The following is a 22,714-nucleotide window of genomic DNA, read 5'->3' as shown; positions in this document are numbered from 1 at the left end:
TGAGTGCCATGTCTAAAATCTTTTGGCATGATTGAAAGAATCAGGGTGGAGAACAGGTCTCCATGGCTGGCTGCCTCAGTTTCAGGGTAGGCCTCTGCCCAGTAACCAAACCACTGGAATTTCCTGAGTGATGGATCTTTTGTTATTCATAATAACAAATAAGCACCGTTGGTAACTTCCAGGTTTATAATAATGAGGTTACTGATGTGGGGTTCCTAGATAAGGTAACTGAGGTTGGAGCCAGTCACCAGAAAGACCAGGTGACAGAGGATTTGAGGTTTGGAATTTTCAGCCTACTCGGTGACGTCTGATGTGGGCGCACTGGAGATCAAGAGCTGCGAAAACTCTTGAATAACAAGATTTGATAAGTGTCTATGTGCTAGGAGGGCCCTTGAATCTCTTCATCTGTATACTGTTTGATAAACTGGCAACGTTAATAAGCATTTCCCTGAATTCTGAGAGCTGGCGAAGCAGATTCATTGAATCCTGGAGGAGGTCCTGGGCACCCTTGTTTGTATCCAATTGGTCACAAGTAGAGTGGCCTGGACTTGCAATCCACAGCCGCAGAGGGGCAGTTGTTTGGGACTGAACCTTCATCCTGAGGGATCTGACACTGTTATCAGGTAGACATATATGAATTGAATTGAGCTATAGGACATCCATTCATCTTCTGAATGTGTGGGGTAATAGCTATTCCCCAGCCACAAACATCTGGTTACACAAATGCTCTGTGTCGAGTGTGACAATCGAGGGAGAAAATGTTTCTTTTCTTTTCTTTTTTTTTTAAACCTGTCATCAATTCCTTTTAAAGGAGCATATAATAACATAATATTATATATGATAATCCTGCAGTATCCATGGAGGAAGGGTTCCAGGACCCTGTTGGTTACTAAAATCTGAGGATGCTCAAGTCCTTCATACCAAATAGCATGGTATTGCATATATCCTCTGGTATAGCTTAAATAATCTCGAGATTACTTTTAATCTAATGAAATGTAAATGTTATGTAAAGAGTTGTTAAACTATATTGTTTAGCAAATATTTATAAGAAAAAAAAGTCTGTACACATTTGGTACATATGCAACCATCATAGGCTTAACTATATAGCACATGTCATCTTCAAGAATTCACAGCTGGCAGACTATAATCATTTGGTTATAGCACTCTATGAGTTCACTTCAAAAACAGCTGTATCTTTGAATATGCTGATTCACATTCAAGCTCTATTAAAAAACTCGTGAAAAAAAAGTAAATTTTTATATGTACACATACATACACACTGTTGTCCTCTAATAGTTGTGTTAATACAATGATTTTTTTTTATTTGGATAATACTTGTATATTTGGAAATGAAGGTTACCCTTTCTGTGGATTTTACCAGTCTTTGCCACATTAAAAAAAAAATCTTACAAATTTATTTTATTGAATTAGTCAGGAAGACCCTCTAGAAATGTTTGTTGTTAAAAACAAGGAGACTCTCTGGAAGAGTGGTTCAGAGTTTTCTAGGACACGCATTCTCCATAGCACGGTACATTTTAGTGTTGATCGTTGCTGTCAGTCCACTTCATCAGAGAAGGCTTTGGTTTCTTCACAGAGTCTGATGTGTGCATCTGTTTTTCAGAGTATCAGATACAACAGAAGTTTCCTCAGAATGCAGTTATTAGAACCTTGGGATTTTCTTCTCTCTGTATTGAGTTTCTTGATCTCCTCCAACATCTGAACCTGAAAATAAAACAGATGCTAAAGGAAACTAAAAATTCAAGATCCTCCTCAAAAAAGCTGAGCTGACAAGGAAAAACCATTCTTTGATTAATGACGGAGTATTTTAACTCAAATTGAAGAGTCTCATCAGCATAGATCTAGTACTTGATTTTGAACATCTTGGTTATTTTCTTAAACATAGAACTTAAATTCTTTCAAGATTTTCCTGAGGAAAGGATAAAGGGTTAACTTGAAGTTCTTTTACAATTAAAGTTGATATTGAAGTAGTTTTATCATTTTAAAAAACTTACTAAAAATGGCTCTTTCACTGTACTTGTTCTTTCAGGGATCAGAATCCTTTTCACTTATGGACTTATCTTTATCATAGTTAGGCACTCAAAACACTTTATCTTCTTTTTAATTTTTTTTTAGTTGTAGTTGGACACAATACCTGTATTTTATTTATTTATTTTTACATGGTGCTGAGGATTGAACCCAGTGCCTCGCACATGCTAGGAGAGTGCTCTACTGCTGAGCCACAACCCCAGCCCCTAAAAACACTTTATCTTATATAACCTCAAAACAACCATGTGAAACATTCTCATACAATGGACAGGAGTACTGAGTTAAGGAAACGTCAATGATCTGCTCAGATTTATGCAGCAGATGTAGCATTTGAGGCAGATTCACCTTAAAATCTTAGCTCCTGCAAACCATTAATCTTAAACATTTGCCAAGCTGTGGTATCATAGAAAGTTGTTTGGTCTTTATCTCTGGTTCCTGACACAGAGCTCCTAAATGCTAAATATCCTGTAATTTCCTGAGGGATGGAGTGATAATTATGACTTTTGTTCCACAGAGGCAACTCTTGGCAAGGCCCTTAGCTAGCTTCAGGATTGGGGCTGGTCACCAGGAAGATCACACCTTGATTCAGGAGTCTGGAACTTTTAGCTTCCACTCTTTCAACCTCTGAGGAGAGGAGAGAACTGGAGATAGGGTTAATAATAATCTATCAAGCTAATGTGATGAAACTTTTGTGGAAACTACTAAACGATAAGGTTGGTTCAGAGAACTTCTGAATTGTTGAACTCCTCCATGTGCCAGGAGAGTAGCACAAAAGCTCCTGCATTCAGGACCCTTCCAGACCTGTCCCTATCACTAGATCTGACTACTTCATTGCAACCTTTATCATAAACTTCTCATAGTAAGTAAGGTGTTTTTCCAAGACCTGAGAGTTATTCTAGCAAACCCAAGGAGGGAAATGATAGGAGCTCCAAACTTTGTAACCAAGTGGGTAATTTGTGATGGCATCTGAAATGAGAGAAATATTGTGAGACCAAATGAGCCTTTAAACCTGTTAAGTTTGACACTGACTTTATGTACTGTCAGAATTGAACTGAAATTGTAGGACATCTACATAGGTGTCAGAATTAGTTGATAGATGAAAGAAAAACCTCATACAATCTCATCAAAATATAATGCCAAACTGTTTTATTTTGTAATTCTTAATGTGGATAAATAAATTTTTATGTGTATATTGGATGCTTCAATTTCATCACTTTTTTTTGTTTTGTTTTGTTTTGTTTTTGAGACAGAGTCTTCCTACATTGCTCAGGCTGGGCTCAAATTCATTATCCTCCTGCTTCAGCCTCCTGAGTGGCTGGGACTATAGGGGTGTCACCATTTTCTGTCAATAGCCTGTTTGTGTCCTTTACCAGTTTTCCTACTGAGTTGTTTGTATTTTTCCAGTGATTAGTAACAATTTTTTGTATATTAACCCTATGTCTGTATTTTATGTTATAAATTTTTTTTTTCTGTTCTGGGGATTGAACCGGAGGCAGTCTACCATTCAGTTACATCCCTGTGCTCTCATTGTTTAAAAAAAAACATATATATTATTTTTTTTAAGAGAGAGAGAGAGAATTTTTTAATATTTATTTTTTAGTTTTCGGTGGACACAACATCTTTATTTTTATGTGGTGCTGAGGATTGAACCCAGCACCCTGCTCATGCCAGGCGAGCGTGCTACCGCTTGAGCCATATCCCCAGCCCAATAAATAAATATATATATTTTTTATTTTGAGACAGGGTTTCACCTAGTTCTCAGGGATGGCCTCAAAATTGTGATCCTCCTGCCTCAGCTTCCTGACTAGCTTGGATTACAGGTGTGTGCCACTGTACCTGGTCCTTTAAGGTGCTTTGATTTTTCATATTATGTTAGAAGACAGATCTTTTGTAAGGGTTATAAAAATATTCATGTTTTTTAGAATGGGGTTGTGAGTCAGTGAGAGAGTGCTTCCCTAGCATGTGTGATTCTTTGAGTTAAATCCCCAGCACCACACATGCACAAATTTTTTTAAAAAAATTAAATTATTTATTTATTCTACAAAAATTTTTTTTGAAAATATGTTTTCTTACATTTATGATTTCACATTTTTAGGCCCATTTAAAAAATCTTTTTGGAATTTATCTTGATGTATTTGTTTGTTAGAATTCAACCTTTTTATTTTTTTTAATATGTTTTTTTTTTTAAAGAAAGAGAGAGTTTTAATATTTATTTTTTAGTTTTCAGCGGACACAACATCTTTGTTTGTATGTGGTGCTGAGGATCAAACCCGTGCCGCACACATGCCAGGCGAGTGCGCTACCGCTTGAGCCACATCCCCAGCCCTCAACCTTTTTATTTTTATTCAGAATATCTAGGTGAATGTTGTAACAACTTTCATTGAGTAGTCTAACTTTTCCCCATTGATTGTGAATTGTTGCTTTGTGTCACACACTAAATTCTCAGATTTTCTTGTGTTTTATTCTGAATTCTATCTACTCCCTTGGTTTCTATTACTGTACCATTACCACAGCTTAACAATATGCTTTATCGTCTGATAGAGCTGGACTTTACTTATTACTCTTCGTTTTTGGAATCTTCCTAGCTATTCTCTGGTGTTCACTCTTCCTGTCATTTGGTTAGTTTCCACTTACCCTTTCACTTTCTGCATCTGCTCTAAGGTCTCTGGTAGAGTTGCTCCAAAACTTTCAGGGAAAAAAAGGGTGACAATTCCAATCAGGACAGTCAGACTTCCCATAACAATGTAGGGCAGAACTTTGTTGTAGGCACCTGTAAAGAACCGAACATAAAAATGTCAGACACAGATTCCCGGGATGCTCTTAAGAATCATTTTGTAAAAGTGGCAAACAGTAGATATGAGAGCAGTTTTAAATACAAACGTCTTCAGAAGAAAAATAGTCAGCAGATGCCATTGACTGAAGGTCTGTAATCATTTACCTACTAGATTTTGCATTATTATGAGGTTTCTAATTCTTTCCTATCAGCCGGTATCTTCCAAGCCACTGGTTAATCATGCATAGCAGATTTTCTGTTGATAGAAGTCTTTGCTTACTAAGTTCTCCTCTTAAGGTATAAGTAAGTGGAGTGTGGGAGATGGAGGGTGGGAGAACATCAAGAGGAAAGAGGTTGACCACTAGGTTTTAGGGAGAGATTCTGGCCATCATAAGTCTGGAATGACCTTGCTTTTGCTCAAACCAGCAGGCTGCATTGGAAGGTGAGGTCCACAGAGTCATGATTTTTTTTTTTTTTTTTTTTTTGTGGTATTGTAGATTGATCCCAGGGCCTTACTCATGCTGGATGAGTTCTCTACTGCTGAGCCACATCCCCATCCCTTTTTATTTTATTTCTAGACAAGGTCTCACTAAGTTAAACTTGTGGCTCTCCTGCCTCAGCCTCCAGTGTAGCTGGGATTATAGGTGTGTGCTACCATGCCTGGCTCCATGAGATGCTTTAACAAATAATCTAAGTAATATATTTAATTCAGTTTAAAACAATAAATGAGGGGCTGGGGATATGGCTCAAGTGCTCGCCTAGCATGTATGAGACACTGGGTTAGATTCTCAGCACCACGTAAAAATAACACAAAGATGTTGTGTCCACCTAAAACTAAAAAATAAATTTTAAAAAATAAAACAATAAATGATAAATGTTGGGCACATTCTGTGAAAGCACTGTGCCTGGATTTAGTTTTTTTTTTTTTTTTTTACAGCATTTACATGTCTGAGTTTTATATGTAATAGGATCAATCATTCCACCTCTTCTTTAGTGATGTTGCTAGGACAGAAGAGTAATGAATCTTGATTTCACTTCTCTTCTGCATACAGTGTTTATAGAGGAACACCACCCCTATGTATTTATAATATTTTATTTGAACTTAAAACAAGAAAAACATTAATCCCAAGGCTTCTCTGAGGCCTCTGTATTGCTACTAGGAGTAACTACTGTGGAGTTGAAAGCTCCTTTTTGAACTTTGTTTCTCATGAACCAAAGGCCCACCACTGGACCATCTGAGCAATAGAATGAAATTATAGAGAAGAACAGAGGAGAAATGACACCACTCTGTGTGATAGGTGATCTCAGGTGTGGTTCAGAGCAGCTGTGCAGAGTATATTTAAGTTAGGAAAATGTTTCTCTTTCTCTGATAATTTAGAGTGTGTTTATTATCTGAGAAATCGTGTCTTTGGGGTGTAGGTACGCATGTTTGTATATTTGAACCAGTAGGTAACTAAACGATGACTAGGAAGAATTAGGAGGAATATCCACATTTCTCACCAACAGAGTCCTTAATGAAGGAAGACAAGGCTCGAAATGCCAAATCCTATATCCCAAAGAAGATACTACTAAAGTTCCTCTGTGGTGTTATTCCAAATTGATTTATTCAGTTATATAAAAACTAAAATTTTCTGTGTTGCAAAAAAAAATCATAAAGTCAAAATGCAAATGATAAACTAGGGGAAATGCTTTCAACATATATACAGAAGGCTAATTTCCTTCCATTGCAAAGAGCTCACACAAATGGAAGGACAGCAGAATAAAATAGACATTATTATTGCTGTGGGTATATACGTGACTGCATGACCAATGTAATTCTGCAACCTGTATACTCAGAAAGATGAGAAATTATATCCCATATGATTCAAATGTATGATATGTTAAGATAATTGCACTTTCATGTGTAACTAATTAAAACAAATTTAAAAAATAAATTAAAAAAAAGCACTCTCAGAAGAATGGGCAAGAGACATGAGCAGTTAGTTCATTGAAAAATAAATGGAAGGGCCAATAAATATATGAGTAAATGCTCAACAACATTTAAAATTAAAGAAATAAAAATGAAAGCAAGTGATGTCAATATTTCATATATCAGATGACCAATGATTTAAAAATTGTATAGTCCCCATTGGTGGTGAAGGTATGGGGAAACAACTACTCTCATCTACTAATAATTAGGTTATTTATTGGCACAATATTTAGAGTTAAATTTGGTAATATGTGTGATATGTTAAAATGGCATTGTTCCAGCAAGATTACTTCTATGAATCCAAATATATGTAAAAAAGTTCATAAAGGGTATAGAAGCATAGGGGAATATTCCTTGCAATGTTATTTTGTATAGGGTGAACATCCCTGATCCAACATGCTTGGGACCAGAAATATTTCAGAGATTTTTGGATTTTGGAATAAACTTCACCAGTTGAGCATTCTTATTTGGAAAGTCTGAAATCTGAAATGTTCCCAAATCCAAGCATTGGTGCTCAAAAAGTTTTAGAGTTTGGAACATTTTAGAATTTGGACTATTCACATTAGAAATGCTCAAATATAATAGCAAAAACCTGGAAATGGTCTTAATGTCCATCCATCGACTAAATGTATGATATGTATATCATACATGTATACATAGTTTATATAAGTTAAGATATATACATAGTATTTACTAAAAAGAAGGTAAAAGAGTACTTATTATATCCATTTGAAAGGATATTTTGAGACAATATCAAATTTAAAAGTTATAACTTATTTTTGTGCTTAAAATATACACATATGTATATGTGAGCACATGTGTGCACTTGCCTGTGTCCTATGCAAAATTAAACATCTGAATGGTTGTTCACAAAGTCACCTGAAATGGTATTGGTTATTTCTAGGGCCATTTGGGGAGCTGGGAGAGGAGAGGTGAACTTGTACTTTTTCCAATATTTTCTATACTGCTTGAATTTTTCAAAATGAAAATCAACTACTTTTATTTTTAAAACTAAAGAAAGAACAAACAGACAAGATGCATCTCACCAAGGTAAACAAAGTAGGGAGCGATGATGCTGCCCACCCTGGAGGCCATGGAGGTGATGCCCACCGCCATGTTCCTGACCAGGGTGGGGTAGAGCTCTGCAGTGAAGACATACAGCATGGAGAAAGCAGAGGTGACCCCAAATTTTCCCAGCATCACCAGACCGATGGACACGAAGTAATAATCTGGAAAAGAGGCCCATTGTAAACAGAGGTGCTTTAGACGCAATGTTAACTAAGTTGCTTTTTGTGTCCTTTGTGCTCTAAAGGGAATATTTTCATTAAGATAAAGTGTTACCAAATAACACTATCTCTTCAAATGTCTGACCAATGGGGCATGGACCAAGATGGAGAGTGACGGGTGGCTTTGTACTTTGCTCTACTGTTATTCTAGATCATAAGGTATCCGGTGACCTTTGTCCACTTGTCTTCTGTTTGACAACAGTTTCATGGCGAGTTGTTAGCAAGTAGAATAGTTAAGTTTAATCTTTAGAGAAAAAGGCCAATCATTTCCATCCTGTTTCTTATTATTAAGAAATACATGTCTATGTATGTTACTATGTATCTTATTGACTTAACATTTTTATAATATGAGACAGCTGGACATAGAGGAAAAGGTAAACATGTGCCCCTTTGTGTCCTATTTAATTATCTAAAGATTCAGACCATAAAATTGCTAAATTTATAGTGGAACCACCATGTGTTATCAATTATAACACTTGAAAATACACTTCTAGAGAAAAGGTTTGAAGGAACCAAGAAATTAGGAATCAAGAGTGTGACACAAAGTAGGAGATTTGAGAGTTTGGTCTTTCTTTGAGGAGAATTACCCTCCCCCTTTAATTGGTGGTTTCTAACTCTTCTGTTTGAAGGTAGTTGTTTTGAATGCAGAAAACTCCATAGTCCTTGGCTATCACCTGGCTAATTTGATCCATCTCTGATGTTATCAAAGAGCAGTAACTCATAAATGGCCTAGTCAACGGGATGTTCTGGGAAGCTGTTCATCTTGGTTAACTTCTTACCTGCAGGTACCACTTGAATCAACAGGAGGACACCTCCTCCCCAGAACAGTACCCCAGCTATGATATAACGCCTGGGTAGTGTTCTCAGCAGCAGCCAGGCTGTAATGTAAGCCGGAACTTCAATCAGGGCAGAGAGGAAACAGTTCAGATAGGGATCTCCATGTAAATTAGGAACATTGAGGGACAAACCAAAGTAACCCACTGAGGTTAGCATCCTGAAAGAGGAAAGATAATCAATCAAAATGGCAAGTGGATAAACAATCTGAATCACTTTAAAATTTTGTCATGATCAAAAGGTTGTCTAGAGCTGGGCTGAGCATGTAGCTCAATGGTGGAATGCTTGCCTACCATGTGCTAGGTCCTAGATTTGATCCCCAGCACAAAAAAATAAAAAGAGACAGAAGTTGTCCAGATCTTAAAGTGTTATATAAAGCCACTAGCCACATACGGCCATTTACGTTTAAGTAAATTAAAACTGAATTACAAATTCAGTTCCATCAGCCACTCTTTAAGCATTCAATAGCCATGTATGGCTTGTGGCTACCATATTGGGCAACACAAATATAAAACATTTCCATCACTGCAGAAAGTTCTATGGGACAGCACTAGTCTACAGAGATCAGTATTTAACAGGGTAGACTCCCCTGTGTACAAATGTGCAAATTTGTACAAATCATTAACAGTTCTGAAAAGCAGAGGTTATATGAAGAATGTTTTCAGGAACACTGTTGGATCTCTTTGTACATACTAGGTCAAGCTGAGAAGCACAAGGACAAATCCAAAACAAAACAAAAAATTAAACTTGCTTGCGCTAAGCATCTTAGTACTTTCTGTTAGGAATAAGAGCAGCTCAGGTGGAATAGTGACTTGTTGGTTATCGGCACCATTGCACCACTGCTAGAGATACACTGCATCAGGGATGCAGGAGATGTAAGAACACAGCTAGGGAGGCCACGTGCCTGGGACACATCTGCTTAATCCAGAAGCAAAAACTCTGAATTAATGAATCACAAAACAAGATGACTCTAAAAATAGACTTGGTTCAGCCTGAACCTATCAGTTCTGATCATTTTTTTTTCTTTTTTAATGATGCAACTGTGGGTAGGCAGGTTCTTCTTTTTTACTTCCTCATTTTTAGAAGATACTTTGTTAAATCTACTCTACAAAGCCAATTCATTATTCCTGTGCCTTAAAGCCACTCATTAGTTTGCTACAGGTGAGTGTGAAAAAGCATGTCAAGACTCCAGTTCAGACAGGGGGGCTCCAGGTCATTCTTACCTCACTGCTCAATTCCTGTTCAGCATCAGGAAGCAGGAACTCAATTAGCCTTTCTGCTTCAGGTACCAGGGATATCATTAGTCTTTTTTTTTTTTTTTCTATAATTGTAGATGGACATCATGTCTTTATTTTATTTATTTATTTTTTATGCAGTGCTAAGGATTGAACCCAGTGCCTCACACATGCTAGGCAAGCCGTCTTCTACTGAGTTACAGCCCAGCCCCATCACTAGTCTTAATCCCTTAATGTTAGGAGGGATTAAGAGAATCCTTTCCTTGTGTATCCAAGTACTGCAGACTCAATATTGGTCCCTATAACTGTTTTTGTTTTGTTTTGTTTTGTATTTAGTCCCATGAATTAAACTGAGGAATTCCCAAATAACTTAGAATATCTATAATTTTTATTTTTCTTCAGGGAAACCCAGGCCTCGCCATGTTTCCCTGGATAAGGGAAGGGCAAGGCCTGGGTTTCCCTGAATTAAGGAAAATCAGGTGAATATTTAGATGCTGTGTAACTGCATTTCCAGGTCACTTATTACTTACCACAAAAGCAAAGACATAATGGATATTATGGCAATGTTCCAGGTCCTGAACAGGTCCAGAATGTAAACTTTTTGCTGCTCCGAGGAGTTTAGCTCCTGTAGCTAAAACAATGCGAATAACTATGAGATTGGGAAGTAGTAAGGAAGTATCTTGGGTATGGGAAAAACTTATGCATGTGACTCTTACCTTTAATATGCTTACAAATTGCAGGGGAATAAGTGATTTTGCATCTATGATGCTTATCCCAACACTTTAAAATGTTTGCAGCCCTTTGTAGACAGAGGCCTTCAAAATATACAATAGCAGCCCACCATCTCCTTATCATAGTCTGACTTGCAGCTATTGGGTGAGGAGGGCCATGTGACCCCAACCACTTGGAGGTCATGTCTGCTTTTTGATAACTTTCTTGTTGTTTCTTAACATCAGAACAGACTCTGATTAACTGAGAGTGTCCTTAGGCAAGTTACAGTTTATGTTCTCTGAGATTCAGATTACTTTTCTACAAAATGGGTATATTAACTGGGAGTTGAGAAGATTAAATAATATCTTATATGAAACTTAGCATAATATTTGAACTATAGTAAAAGCCCAATGCATTTTAACTATATTATATTATTACTATTGTTATTATTGCTGCACCATTGAGGAAAAAATGCTAGCCATCAGTGGCTAGTGGTTAGTGGCAATTTCTTACTGCTGTCAATAGTTTTCATTTTAATTTGCTGATGTTAACTTGTCATGAGTTGTGAATTTTCTATAATTAAGCTGGTTAGAATTGAAGCTAAAATACAAGTTATAAGGTTCTGATGTGGGGGATCTCTTGGAGATAAAGTAGGAGATTTTGTGGTCCTATGGTGTGTGTTCAGTAACAGACTGAGGGAGGAGTTTCTATCAGGAAAGTGAGAGCATCAGGCCTGCAATTGTAGCAGGTGCTCCCCAAATGTCAGTGTCCTTTTTTCCAGGTGCTCAGACACTGACAGCTCACAGCCACAATGTCTTTTCCTTCCTGTGCTATTTGGAGAACATGCCCCTAGCAGCATGACCCAGTTATTACAACAAAACAAAGCTGCTGCATGAACTAGTGGGAATTGGAAGTCCTCCTAGAGGTTTTGGGGGTGCCACACATAGTCAGGACCTGTGGGTAGGCCTGTGTTAACACTTGGTACTTCCACAGGCCCTTGCTAAAATGCAGATTCCCAGGGCCAGGGATGCAGCTCAGTGGTGCAGTGCTTCCCTAGCATGTATGAGTCCCTGGGTTTGAGCCCCAGCACTGCAATAAACAAACAAACAAATTAATAGGCAAATAAGCAGATTGCCAGGTCCCACTCTGGGCCTGCTCACTATGATTCTTCCATAGAAATCAGAAGCCTGGGAATCTGTATATTTAAAACCACTTGAGTGACTGTGATAAATAGCCAATTTGGAAACCTCAGGACAAAAATATTTTGTATCCAGTGGTTGTCCCTGGTCTGGATCCTGCCACCCAGAGTCTCTGGATCAGGCATGTGAGCAGGTTGAAGGTGCTTCTTCTGAAACCAGGGAAGCTCAAGATTGTTTCCCAAGATAATACTACTCTCTCTCTCTCTTTTTTCTGTCCAATATAATGCTACTGCCCTTAACATGAAATAAAAAATCACATCTTTTTATAGCATGCACTTTGACACCAAAGAGACGTAGGTTGTAAATCCTAAGAGCTGTTGATTCCAGGTAAATCACTTAATTTCTCTGTGCCACAGTTTCCTCTCCTGAAAAATGGAGCTAACAGCAGTACCTACTAACAATATGGGGAGTATGAGTATCTAACATGAGGTGAATATAGTGCTTGCATCTAATAGGGTCTTCCTCATTCTGAATGGGCCTCTGCAGGTCCTTCTAAAGAGGATCCTATAGGATGATGAACAGGGGAGATGACTGGGCCTCGGGAAGGCACAAGTTGCCTTTCCCTCAGTGGGCTTGTCCAGTTCAGGCTAGATGTGTGTCATGTCAGGAAGAAATGAGACTCAATCCCGAGCATGTTTGGACACAGGATTTTATTCTTATTTGTTCATAAGTATATATCTATTTGATGATGCTTTCATCTTTCTCTTAGCAATTAGTCTGTAAACTTCTTGAAGATAGGAACTAGGCATAAATATCAACAAATACACGGGGAAGCAGGAGTGTTAGACACTTCCCATGTTATTTTTGTATCCAGTTAAGTTGATTAAGACTGGGAAGGACTTAATTTGAAGGGTGAAAGAACTTAGTCTGAGAGCTTGGGTTCATGGCTACTGTAATTAAGCCTATAGCCATGACCAGGATATCTGCTTTTGGAAAAGGTCCTGTTAGCCAGGGACAGGAGAAGCCCTCTGGTAGAGCACCGGCAAGGCCACTGTCCTCCACAGAGTTCTGCTTCCTGAGGTAGCCAGTAGGGCTGATTTTAGTGCATGACATGCGTAACTCTGCTGAAGCCACCATAGTCTTCTTCAGGAGTCCCGAGAGTCTCTGGCCCTTCTCTTAGCCAGGAATGCCCTGCCCCATCCTTTCTATTCAGCTAAATGAATCCTGCTGTCCTCCTGCTCTGGACCTGCTTCTTCAGTCCTTGGGCCACCCTGCCTTCTTTCTCTGTACTGTTAGCACAGGGTCCATTCCTTGGCATTTCCTCTCTTATAATTTTCCTTTCATGGAATCCTCTTGCTTTCTTAATGACATTCTATTATTTTAAAATTCTGTTCTTATTTTTCTTGTTTTCTCTCAGAGCCAGCACAGCATGGTGACAGCATGTTCTTACTATCAAGACGCATGACTGCCTCCATGGAATACCATCTTTCCCTTGTAGCCAACCTGCCTTTCAGGGCAGAGGGTGGTGTGAACCCTGAACCTGTGCTCTCAGATCTAATGGCCTTAGACATGATACATAGCCATACAAAAATGTGCATAGCTTTCTCACAGGCTTTGGTAAGATTCAAGGCACAGTGCGGAACCCAGGGTGGCCTAGCCCTCAAACACATTTTCTCCACTTAATCTGGACATTTAAAAATCATCAGTACATAGCTATGTCAACAAAAAATTGAAGACCAACTTGCAAATCAAGGGGAAATATTTGCTAAGCAATTTACCTGTATTGTTTGCACTTAATACTTTTCGGTTGATGCAGACTGAAGCCAGACCTTTGCTAGGCAAGCACTCTACCACTGAGTTACAGCCCCAGCTACTGCAGTGAATTCTTAAATGGCTCTTTAAGATGGATTTTTAAAAAATTTTATTTAAGCGACAAGTTCTTGCTACATTGACCAGACTAACCCCAAATGCCTAGGCTTGAGATCCTCCTGCTTCAGCCTCCACAGTGGCTGAGACTACAGGTGCACACCACCATATCCAGCTGGATTTCATCTCAGAACATAATCATGATTGTGTTCCTTCTGGCTAGTACAGAATCTGGTTAATAGTTGACACTTAACAAATGAAATTCCATAAGATCAAGAATGCAGAGCTGATCTTAAGAGGAAACATCTGCAAATACTTACCTCTGCAGGATCAAATATCACAGCTGGTGCAACTATATTGTTCATCTTTGCAGCTCTTTGGATGATAGCTTCAGCCTCTTTAAATCTTCTCTGGGATATTAGCCATCGGGGAGATTCAGGAATAAACCTAGAAGTCATTTTTAATAGTTTATAATCTTTCACAACAGCAGGATTTGAGACTATTAACTGTAAGCTTCCCTTGGATCATTTAATTTTATAAAATTCCAGTTTGTATTCTTTAAAAATTTTTATTTTAATTGATTAATTTATTTTGGTACTGGGGAATTGATCCCAGGGCACTCTACTATTGAGCCACATCCCTAGTCCTTTTTGTTTTTTATTTTGAGACAAGGTTGTTGAGGCTGGCCTTGAACTTGTGATCCTCCTATTTTAGCCTTCTGAGTTGCTGGGATTATGGGCATGCATCACTGTGCACTGGCTATATTTTTGTTTCTAACTGATACATAGTACATACATACTATACATATTTCTGGGGTACAGTGTGACATTTCAATTAGTGTAGACAATATGTAATAATCAGGTGGTCTTTTTAAAGACCACTGGGTGCAAGCCTTCATGAGATGTGCACTGGATCTTAGAAATAAATAAAAATACCCTCAAGTTTTAAACTTCTGATTGAATTGCAGGATTGATCATCAGTTGTGCTTGAGACCAGGACCAGATCATAAGGATAACCTTAATTGTGGGTATGTTTAAGCTATGGCAGTTGCAGAAGGCCAAAATTCAATGACCGGTGTAGCTCTGAGGGGGACTGTAAGTGCCTCAAGAGAGGAGAATATCTTTTTTGGTGAATTTATTCCTCGCAGAATCATAGGGACCCAGGTAGTGATGTTGCAAGTTTCTTGGGTAAAGGACGGCTGGGGCATTTGTATTCCTTAAGTTTTTATTTTCTGCATTCAGAGGGAAAGTTGAGGGCACTGGCACCACCTATGGGCTGTCCTTATTGCTTATAGCAGGTTTCTAGGTCAGCGAGAGTACACAAACCAGTTTTTGGGAGATGAGCTCCCATGGTTTCTTTCCTGTTTTATTTTGTTTTTTTTTTTCCCCCAATATCTAAAAACATAATTTAAAAAAATTAAATAGTCCATACACATTGATAACAGATGTTCAAACACAGCTACAAATATAAGACTGTTCTTTCCTGTCTTTCATTTCTCAGACTCTTTAGGCATTCCCTGCCAAATCTTGTTTTCCTAACCTAAGTGTCAGTACTCAGTTATCCTAGAAAATAAATTACAAGTAGCAGGTACAAAGGTCTCCTCTAAGTAATAGGCCCCAAAGCTGCACTGGGAATTATCTCACAGCAAAACTAATACATCTGATGTATTAGATGGCCAATGACCAGTTCCCTTCGCCAGCCTACTTAGCACATGGGTTGGAAAATGTGCCCAGTTTGCATTTTTCAGAATATGTTCTTAGTTTGTCCCTGTAGAAACTTGTGTTGATGTTGTCAGTGACCCCCAGTCATCAGAGCTGTGCAGTCTAGTAAAACTTCCAGAATGTCTTATATCTGTGTTGTCCCCAAAGCCACTAACTACATATTGAGCTAATATAACTAGTGTGACTGAAAGGATGAAAGTGTAACTCTATTTGCTTTTAATATTAATTTTAATATAAATAGCTACACAGGTTGGTGGCTATATAGAATTAGAGGTCTTACTACAAGGCCATATTTCATGGACATCTCTACTGAGCAGTATCTTTCCCCAACTAGGTTATGCTTAGAAATGTCCTGCCTTCCACCAACAGAGTAGAGGAAGGGCACTGAGATGCAGGAAGGAGGGCAGGACATGGGGAAAGATGGGGGAATGAAATCTACCAAATTATGCTATATTCATATATGAATATACCACAATGAATCCTGCATGTTTATAATTATAATGCACAAATTAAAACAATCATATCAATAATGTAAGGGAGATCATAGAACAGAGCAAGTAGATGAGGGAGGGAGGTAAGTAGAGAAATGAAAGGTTCTGGGGAATGAGATTGATCAAATTATGTTATGTGCATGTTTGAATATGACGTAATAAATTCCACTATTGTGTGTAACTATAACACACCAATGAAAAACAAAGAAATATCTTTCTTTCTTTCTTCTAATTTCTAATATTTAGTCAGCCAGAAATTGCTAAGACTTCTCTACTGTTCATCTATGGCTTCTTTCCCCACCCTGTCCCCACCTACTATACTCCACACACACTTGTGGCCACTTCCTGCCAAACTTTTTTAAGAGAATTTGGGACATTAAAAAAAAAAGTCCTAAGCAGCCAGGCATGGTGGCACATGCCTGTCATCCCAGTGATGCAGGAAGCTGAGCAGGAGGATTGCAAATTTGAGGCCAGCCTCAACAATTTAGCAAAATCCTGTCTCAAAATAAAATGTAAAAAGGACTGAGGATATGGGGGAAAAGGCACACTCATACATTGTTGGTGGAACTCCAAATTGGTCCAATCAATCTGGAAAGCAGTATGGAGATTCCTTAGAAAACTCGGAATGGAACCACCATTTGACCCAGCTATTCTACTCCTCGGTCTACACCCCAAGGACTTAAAATTAGCATACTATAGTAATGCAGCCACATCAGTGTTCATAGCAGCTCAATTTACAATAGCTAAACTGTGGAAGCAACCTAGATGCCCTTCAATAGATAAATGGATAAAGAAACTGTGGTATATATACACAATGGACTATTACTCAGCATTAAAAGAGAATAAAATTATGGCATTTGCAGGTGAATGGATAGAGTCGGAGAATATCATGCTAAGCAAAGTAAGCCAATCCTAAAAAATCAAAGGCCGAATATTCTCTCTGATAAGTGGATACTGATCCACAATGTGGAGTGGGTAGGCATGGGGAAAATGGAGGAACTTTGATTGGGCAAAGGGGAAGGAGGGTAGGGAGGGGGCATGGGGGCAGGAAAGATGGTGGAATGAGATGGACATCATTATCCTAGGTACATATGTGACTGCATATATGGTGTGACTCTACATCGTGTACAACCATAGAAATGTAAAATTGTGCTGCAATTGTGTACAATGAATCAAAATGCATTCTGCTATCATATATACCTAATTAAATTAAATAAATAAATTTTCAAAAAAAATGACTGGAGATATATAGCAGTAAATCACTCCTGCACTCCTGGGTTCAATCCTCAGTACCCAGAAGGAAAAAAAAGTTCCAAACCACCTTCAGTGGTTCTATGTAGGTTTGACTCCCATTTTCCAGCCCAGTGAACTTGTAACAGGGACTTAGTAGCTGCTTTGGCTGAAAATGTTGACTCTTCACTTGAGCCTGCAAATGTCCAATGGGTAACTAGAATCAGAGTAATGATGTTCATCTCATTCCACCATCTTTCCTGCCCCCATGCACCCTCCCTTGGCACCTCTGCCTCCATTTTGCATCTGTCTCCTTTGCTCTGTATTATTTTCAGAGCCTGAGATTCTAGAAACAACAGGTCTGATTGAGAAACATCTTGTGATGAGTTGAAACTACCTTCAACCCCAGGAAACAGCAACTTTCTTATTGCAACCAGCTGATAAGTCACCTCCAGATCAAATCTGAGGCAATGATCAACCAGATTGCAGTTTAATCAACACTGCTTGACTTACAGACTTCTGGCCCCCTTTCTTATATAGTCTGGGAGCTCACATCAGTAACCCTGAAGATGGGGTGATGACACTGGTCCTCTTGTCTTCATGCTATAGATACACTGATTAAAGTTCCTTTCTAGCCTTCACAACTGCTTTTCTCTTTAATTGGCATCTTGGAATGTGGCAGAATCTAGTCTTTCAGGACCTCCCAGAGCTGGGGCTCTCACCCTAAAACTACAGTAACATGGGGCCCCTGGAATATCTACTTTTAAGTTGCTTTTTTAGTGCACAAAATCTCTTGTCTAGAGATCATTTCCGAAGCTAATAGAGTGCCAAATGAGGTTGCACACTATAATCTTTCTATAGATTTACTTCAGATTAAGCAGGGGTGGGATGCTGCTGGAGAGTCTGTCACATTCTGATTAGGCAGCAGGGTACCCAGGACCCTGAAGCAGTCCCTCCTCATCCCAGCCCACTAGCTAATGAACATCATTTAAGGAAGTCTAGCCCTCAAGGACTAGATGTTCAGAAGAAAGTTGTTTTGGTTTTAGAGGAAAATGAAAAGACTTTAAGATAATGAAAACTTTCCGGGTGAGCACTCAGCTCATGAGAGCTGGCCCCCTGCTGCCCTCTGTCTGAGGAAGTCTTGTCCCTGGTGCAATGTGCCCATAGCCAGGAGCACTCGTGGACCAGCCCATGGGCAATGAAATAAAGAACTCTCCTCAGGGCAGAGTGAGGCAGCTTTGTGTGGAATGAGTCTTCTCTGCTGAAAACTCAGAGGTCTCAACAAGAGCTGCTACTGCTATGATATGAGGTCCTGAGGAAAGATCTACTCAAGTGTGTATGGGCCATCAGAGCTCTGCTGTTGTTCTCCTCTCTGATAGCATCTTACAACAATAAAATGTATTACAACCGGTTTTAAAAGTACTGATCACTTAGGCCAAAATGACAACATGAGCCAAAGAACATAGATTATTGAAATAATTTATCTGAAGAGGCAGAAAATAACCTTGTCATGTGTCTTGAGAGCCCTGGTCACCAACATTTTTCAATAGATTTAGTTAGCACAGGGATTGTGGAAAGAAGGACCAAGGGTGTGATGATGATAATGATGACAATGACTCTCATTCCAGAAAATTGCTCAGCTCTTGCCAATCTGGGTGCTTTCCTTAGAGGCAGAATTGTATAGATAATAGCCTCTCCTCATTTACTGACCCTCAGACTGGGTTTCAGAAGAAACTTACACATAAATAAGAGAAACATTTGGCCTTTAAAAAAAAAATCTCTTCTCAAATTCCAGGGAATTAAGGGGAAAAAATTCTCCCTCCATACACTAATCCCCACCCCACATATACTTCATGCCAAAAATCTGTGCTGTTAAACTGCACAGTCTTGGAGGTCATAAGAAGACAGTACTATGGAGAGTCCAACCTGAGCCACCTGGCCAGGCAAGGAAGGCCAAGGTGGGCTGTCAACCCCTGTGGTTGCCTAAAAGCTGCAGCAAGATAGACCATCTGGATAAATTCCCAGCAGGATATGACAGAAAAATCATGAGGTCTCATCTAAACTTTGAATTCCAAATAATTATCAAAGAAACTTTTATTACATAATTTTATAAGCAATTGTATAAGCAGATAGAAACCAACCAGCTACTACTGGTTCTTTGGTTAATGAAACAAACCAAGAAGAATAAATGTGTGTGTGTGTGTGTGTGTGTGTGTGTGTGTGTGTGTGAGAGAGAGAGAGAGAGAGAGAGAGAGAGAGAGAAATGAAAGAAATCCCCTTTCTTCTTATTTAAATATGAAAATCAAAGAAATGAGACATTCCAAAAGACATTCCAAAAAAAGGGAGTATGGCTTGGACCTTATTCCATTATTGTTAATTTGTTCTTTCCCCTCAGATATTCCAGGGAGAGTCATATTAGGTAAGACTGAAGCTAGAATCTCCAAATTTGGGAGATTAACCCATTAACTGTTGGGAAGGTCCTGGGGTGGGGGGGGAGTAGCTCAGTAGTATAGTACTTGCCTAAAATGCACAATGTCTTGGGTTCAATCTTCAGTGGTGGGGAAAAAGAGTTAGGGACTGTGGGAGAAGAGAACACTTCTTTAACTTCTCTTTAAACAAAAGTAATCCCTCCAAGTATCCAAGTAGATAAGCAGGAGCACCTTAGATGCCAATCATCATAAGTAATTAAGTATTTCTTGATATCTATGTGGCCTTGGTTCCAGAACCCCTGCAGGTATAAAAATCCTAAGACTTTCATGTCCTTTATATAAAATAGTACACTATTTGCATATAATCTGCACACCTTATCCTGTATACCTTAAATCCCCTCTAGGTTACTTATAATACCTAATATAACATCTAATATAATTAAATGTATATATATAATAATGTAAATATATAAATAAATAAAATTTATTTATTTATTTGGGTGCCGGGCATTGAACCCAGGGTCTTGTGCATGCTAAGTATGTGCCCTACCACTGAGCTATCTCCAGCCCATTAAAACCTGATACAATTAAATACAGTGTAAATAGCTGTTGTTATATTGTATAGTTCAGGGAATAAGGACAAGAATAAGGTCTGTACTTATTCAGTATAGATGCCTTTTACCAAAAAAAAAAAAAAAATCCTCTGTTGATTGAATCTGTCTGTGGGTGCAGAACACACAGATACAGAAGACTCACTGTACTGTAGCTGAATAGAGAAAGAGATTTTCTTTTTTAAAATTTTTAGTTGTCAATGGATACAATACCTTTCTTTTATTTATTTATTTTATGTGGTGCTGAAGTTCAAACCCAGTGCCTCACATGTGCTAGGCAAGCGCTCTCCCGCTGAGCTACAACTCCAGCCCAAGAAAGAGACCTTCTAGAGGACAAAGTATCAAAGGCAGAGGGCAGAGTTAAAAACAAAATCCGACAATACCATCTCCACCAACAACCTCAACCAACAACAGACGAGAGCCAGGAGACTCTGGGAGGGGATCAGAATCCCCCCAGAAGACAGCTTTGAAGGGTAACGGATAATCAAAACCCAGCAGTCTGGGCCCACCCACGAAGAGACAGAAACTCTCCAGGCTTGGGCTTGAAGGCAGCCACCTCAGGTTGCAGTGGGCCTGGCTGGGAACAAGTGAATCACACTCACCACCACAGTGGGACACACAGCACCCCGGGCACTGTCAGTGCCAGCAGCAGCATCCGCCAGTCTCTGATGAAGTAAGCAAACAGTGGCAGCACCATGTAGCCCACGGCAAAAAACGTGCACACGCCTAACGTGGAGAATATAATACGAACTGACTTGCCAAGAATTTCAGTTCCTGTTCAAAACAAGGGAGGAGTGTTAGCATTTTAACCTCACTTTAAGATTGGCCTTATATGTCATTATCTGGATGTTGGAGTTCACACTACGACCACTTAGAAAAGGGGAAAGGTATTTGTTCATGGCCCAGAGCAGGAGTGGTCAGGGTGGGGGAAGATGGGAGGAGATCCAGGATGTATCTACTTATGGAAGGAATTCCCGGAAATGTTTAAAGGAGCCATAGATTTGCATTTGCAGAGTGTGTGAGAGGGTCGTACCAGGAATGGAACCCAGGGCCTGGCCCTTGCTAGGCAAGTGCTCCACTGAATTACATCCATAGTCCTTTTTTCCTTTTATATTTTGGAATAGGATCTCACTAAATTGTCCAAGCTGGATTCAAACTTGAGATCCTTCTGCCCAAGCCTCTTGAGTAGCTGGGATTACAGGTGTGCACTACCATGCTCAGCTAGATTTGTGTTTTTAAAAGCCATTTCATGTCCTAGAACTATCTTACCCACCCCCGGGAGGTGGTCCCTTCTGAGACTGATGCATATTTACAATAAGAGACTCAGAGAGAAGCAGAGAGAACTTCTTGTCCAAGAGACTCAGGTGGCTCTTCTGAGGGGCTGCCTGTCCCATGTGTCTCATTTGTAAGTAAACAGACATTGGCCCATGGGGAAACAGTGGAGGGCTCTCAGTTTCCAGCCCCAAGAAACGATAAACAGGAGCTGGCTCTGGAGATGCACAGAGCAGGCCCCCAGCACCAGGGCTGACTTCCCCCACAGAGATAGCCCCAGGCAGATACAGTCCTCTCAGACTGAGAACAAAAGAGAAGGAGCTGTTCTGCTACCCCTGCAGGTGGCATCCCTGGAGCTGGGCACACTCCCAGTGAAGTAGACAACTTTCCCAGAACAGTATAAAGGCCCAAGATCTCGTGGTGTTGCGCACTGTCTGCCACAGGAATTGCTGGAAACCCTGAGCTGCTGCTCTGCACAGCACCACAGGGGACCCTTGGTGCCAGTTACTCCAGAGTTGTTGCCTGGTCTTTGGAATTCTTGGATGGAAATGAGGAGGCCAAGCACAAGCTCCTTGTCATAGAGCTCCAGAGGCCACTCTTGTTCCTTTGCCTCATGGGCAGAGATCTAGCCAATAGCAACAGTTCTGCCTTTTGTTTGGGATTTGCCCATACTACAGAGAAGAAGTAGCCCAGGAAATAAAGCACAGATAATTCAAAGAACATTTAGTTTGGCTCTCAAGAGAGATTTTCTTAACCACATTTATGGGGCCCTAGCACAGGCTAAAGAATGAATTCCAGAGAAGCAGCATTTGCTGCTGATGTCCTAGCAACCACTGCCTACCTGTGCCAACCCATCCCATTCGCTCTCCCTCACTCATCAGAACGGAGCCACCTGCCTTAGTGATTCTCTCTTGAGCAACTTTACTACTTAAAAAGCCAGATGGACATTCTGAATGGAGAAAAATTGAAGGCATTCCCTCTAAAATCTGGAACAAGACAGGGATGCCCTCTCTCTCCACTTCTGTTCAACATAGTTCTCGAAACACTGGCCAGAGCAATTAGACAGACGAAAGAAATTAAAGGCATCAAAATAGGAAAAGA

The 22,714-nt window shown here is 39.5% G+C and overlaps 1 protein-coding gene across 2 annotated transcripts in view; it reads right to left on the bottom strand.

The window, feature by feature from the left end:
- Window positions 1-1,392: 1,392 nt before the first annotated feature.
- The window catches only part of Slc22a4 (solute carrier family 22 member 4), a 49,181-nt gene continuing 27,859 nt past the window's right edge, over window positions 1,393-22,714 (bottom strand). The window contains exons 4-10 of one of the 2 annotated variants that reach the window (XM_015492733.2): window positions 20,944-21,115; window positions 14,180-14,306; window positions 10,674-10,774; window positions 8,854-9,068; window positions 7,835-8,017; window positions 4,681-4,816; window positions 1,393-1,722 (exon numbers count right to left, since the gene is read on the bottom strand). In XM_015492733.2, coding sequence (XP_015348219.1) covers window positions 1,647-1,722; window positions 4,681-4,816; window positions 7,835-8,017; window positions 8,854-9,068; window positions 10,674-10,774; window positions 14,180-14,306; window positions 20,944-21,115 — 1,010 coding nt within the window. In that variant the 3' untranslated portion in view covers window positions 1,393-1,646. The remainder of the gene's footprint in view (window positions 1,723-4,680; window positions 4,817-7,834; window positions 8,018-8,853; window positions 9,069-10,673; window positions 10,775-14,179; window positions 14,307-20,943; window positions 21,116-22,714) is intronic. The other variant, XM_048783343.1, reaches the window with a different exon arrangement.

Source organism: Marmota marmota, unplaced genomic scaffold (genome assembly GCF_001458135.2).
Source record: "Marmota marmota marmota unplaced genomic scaffold, marMar, whole genome shotgun sequence".
In the NCBI taxonomy this organism is placed as follows: domain Eukaryota; kingdom Metazoa; phylum Chordata; class Mammalia; order Rodentia; family Sciuridae; genus Marmota; species Marmota marmota.
This window is presented reverse-complemented; position numbering and strand designations above follow the sequence as displayed.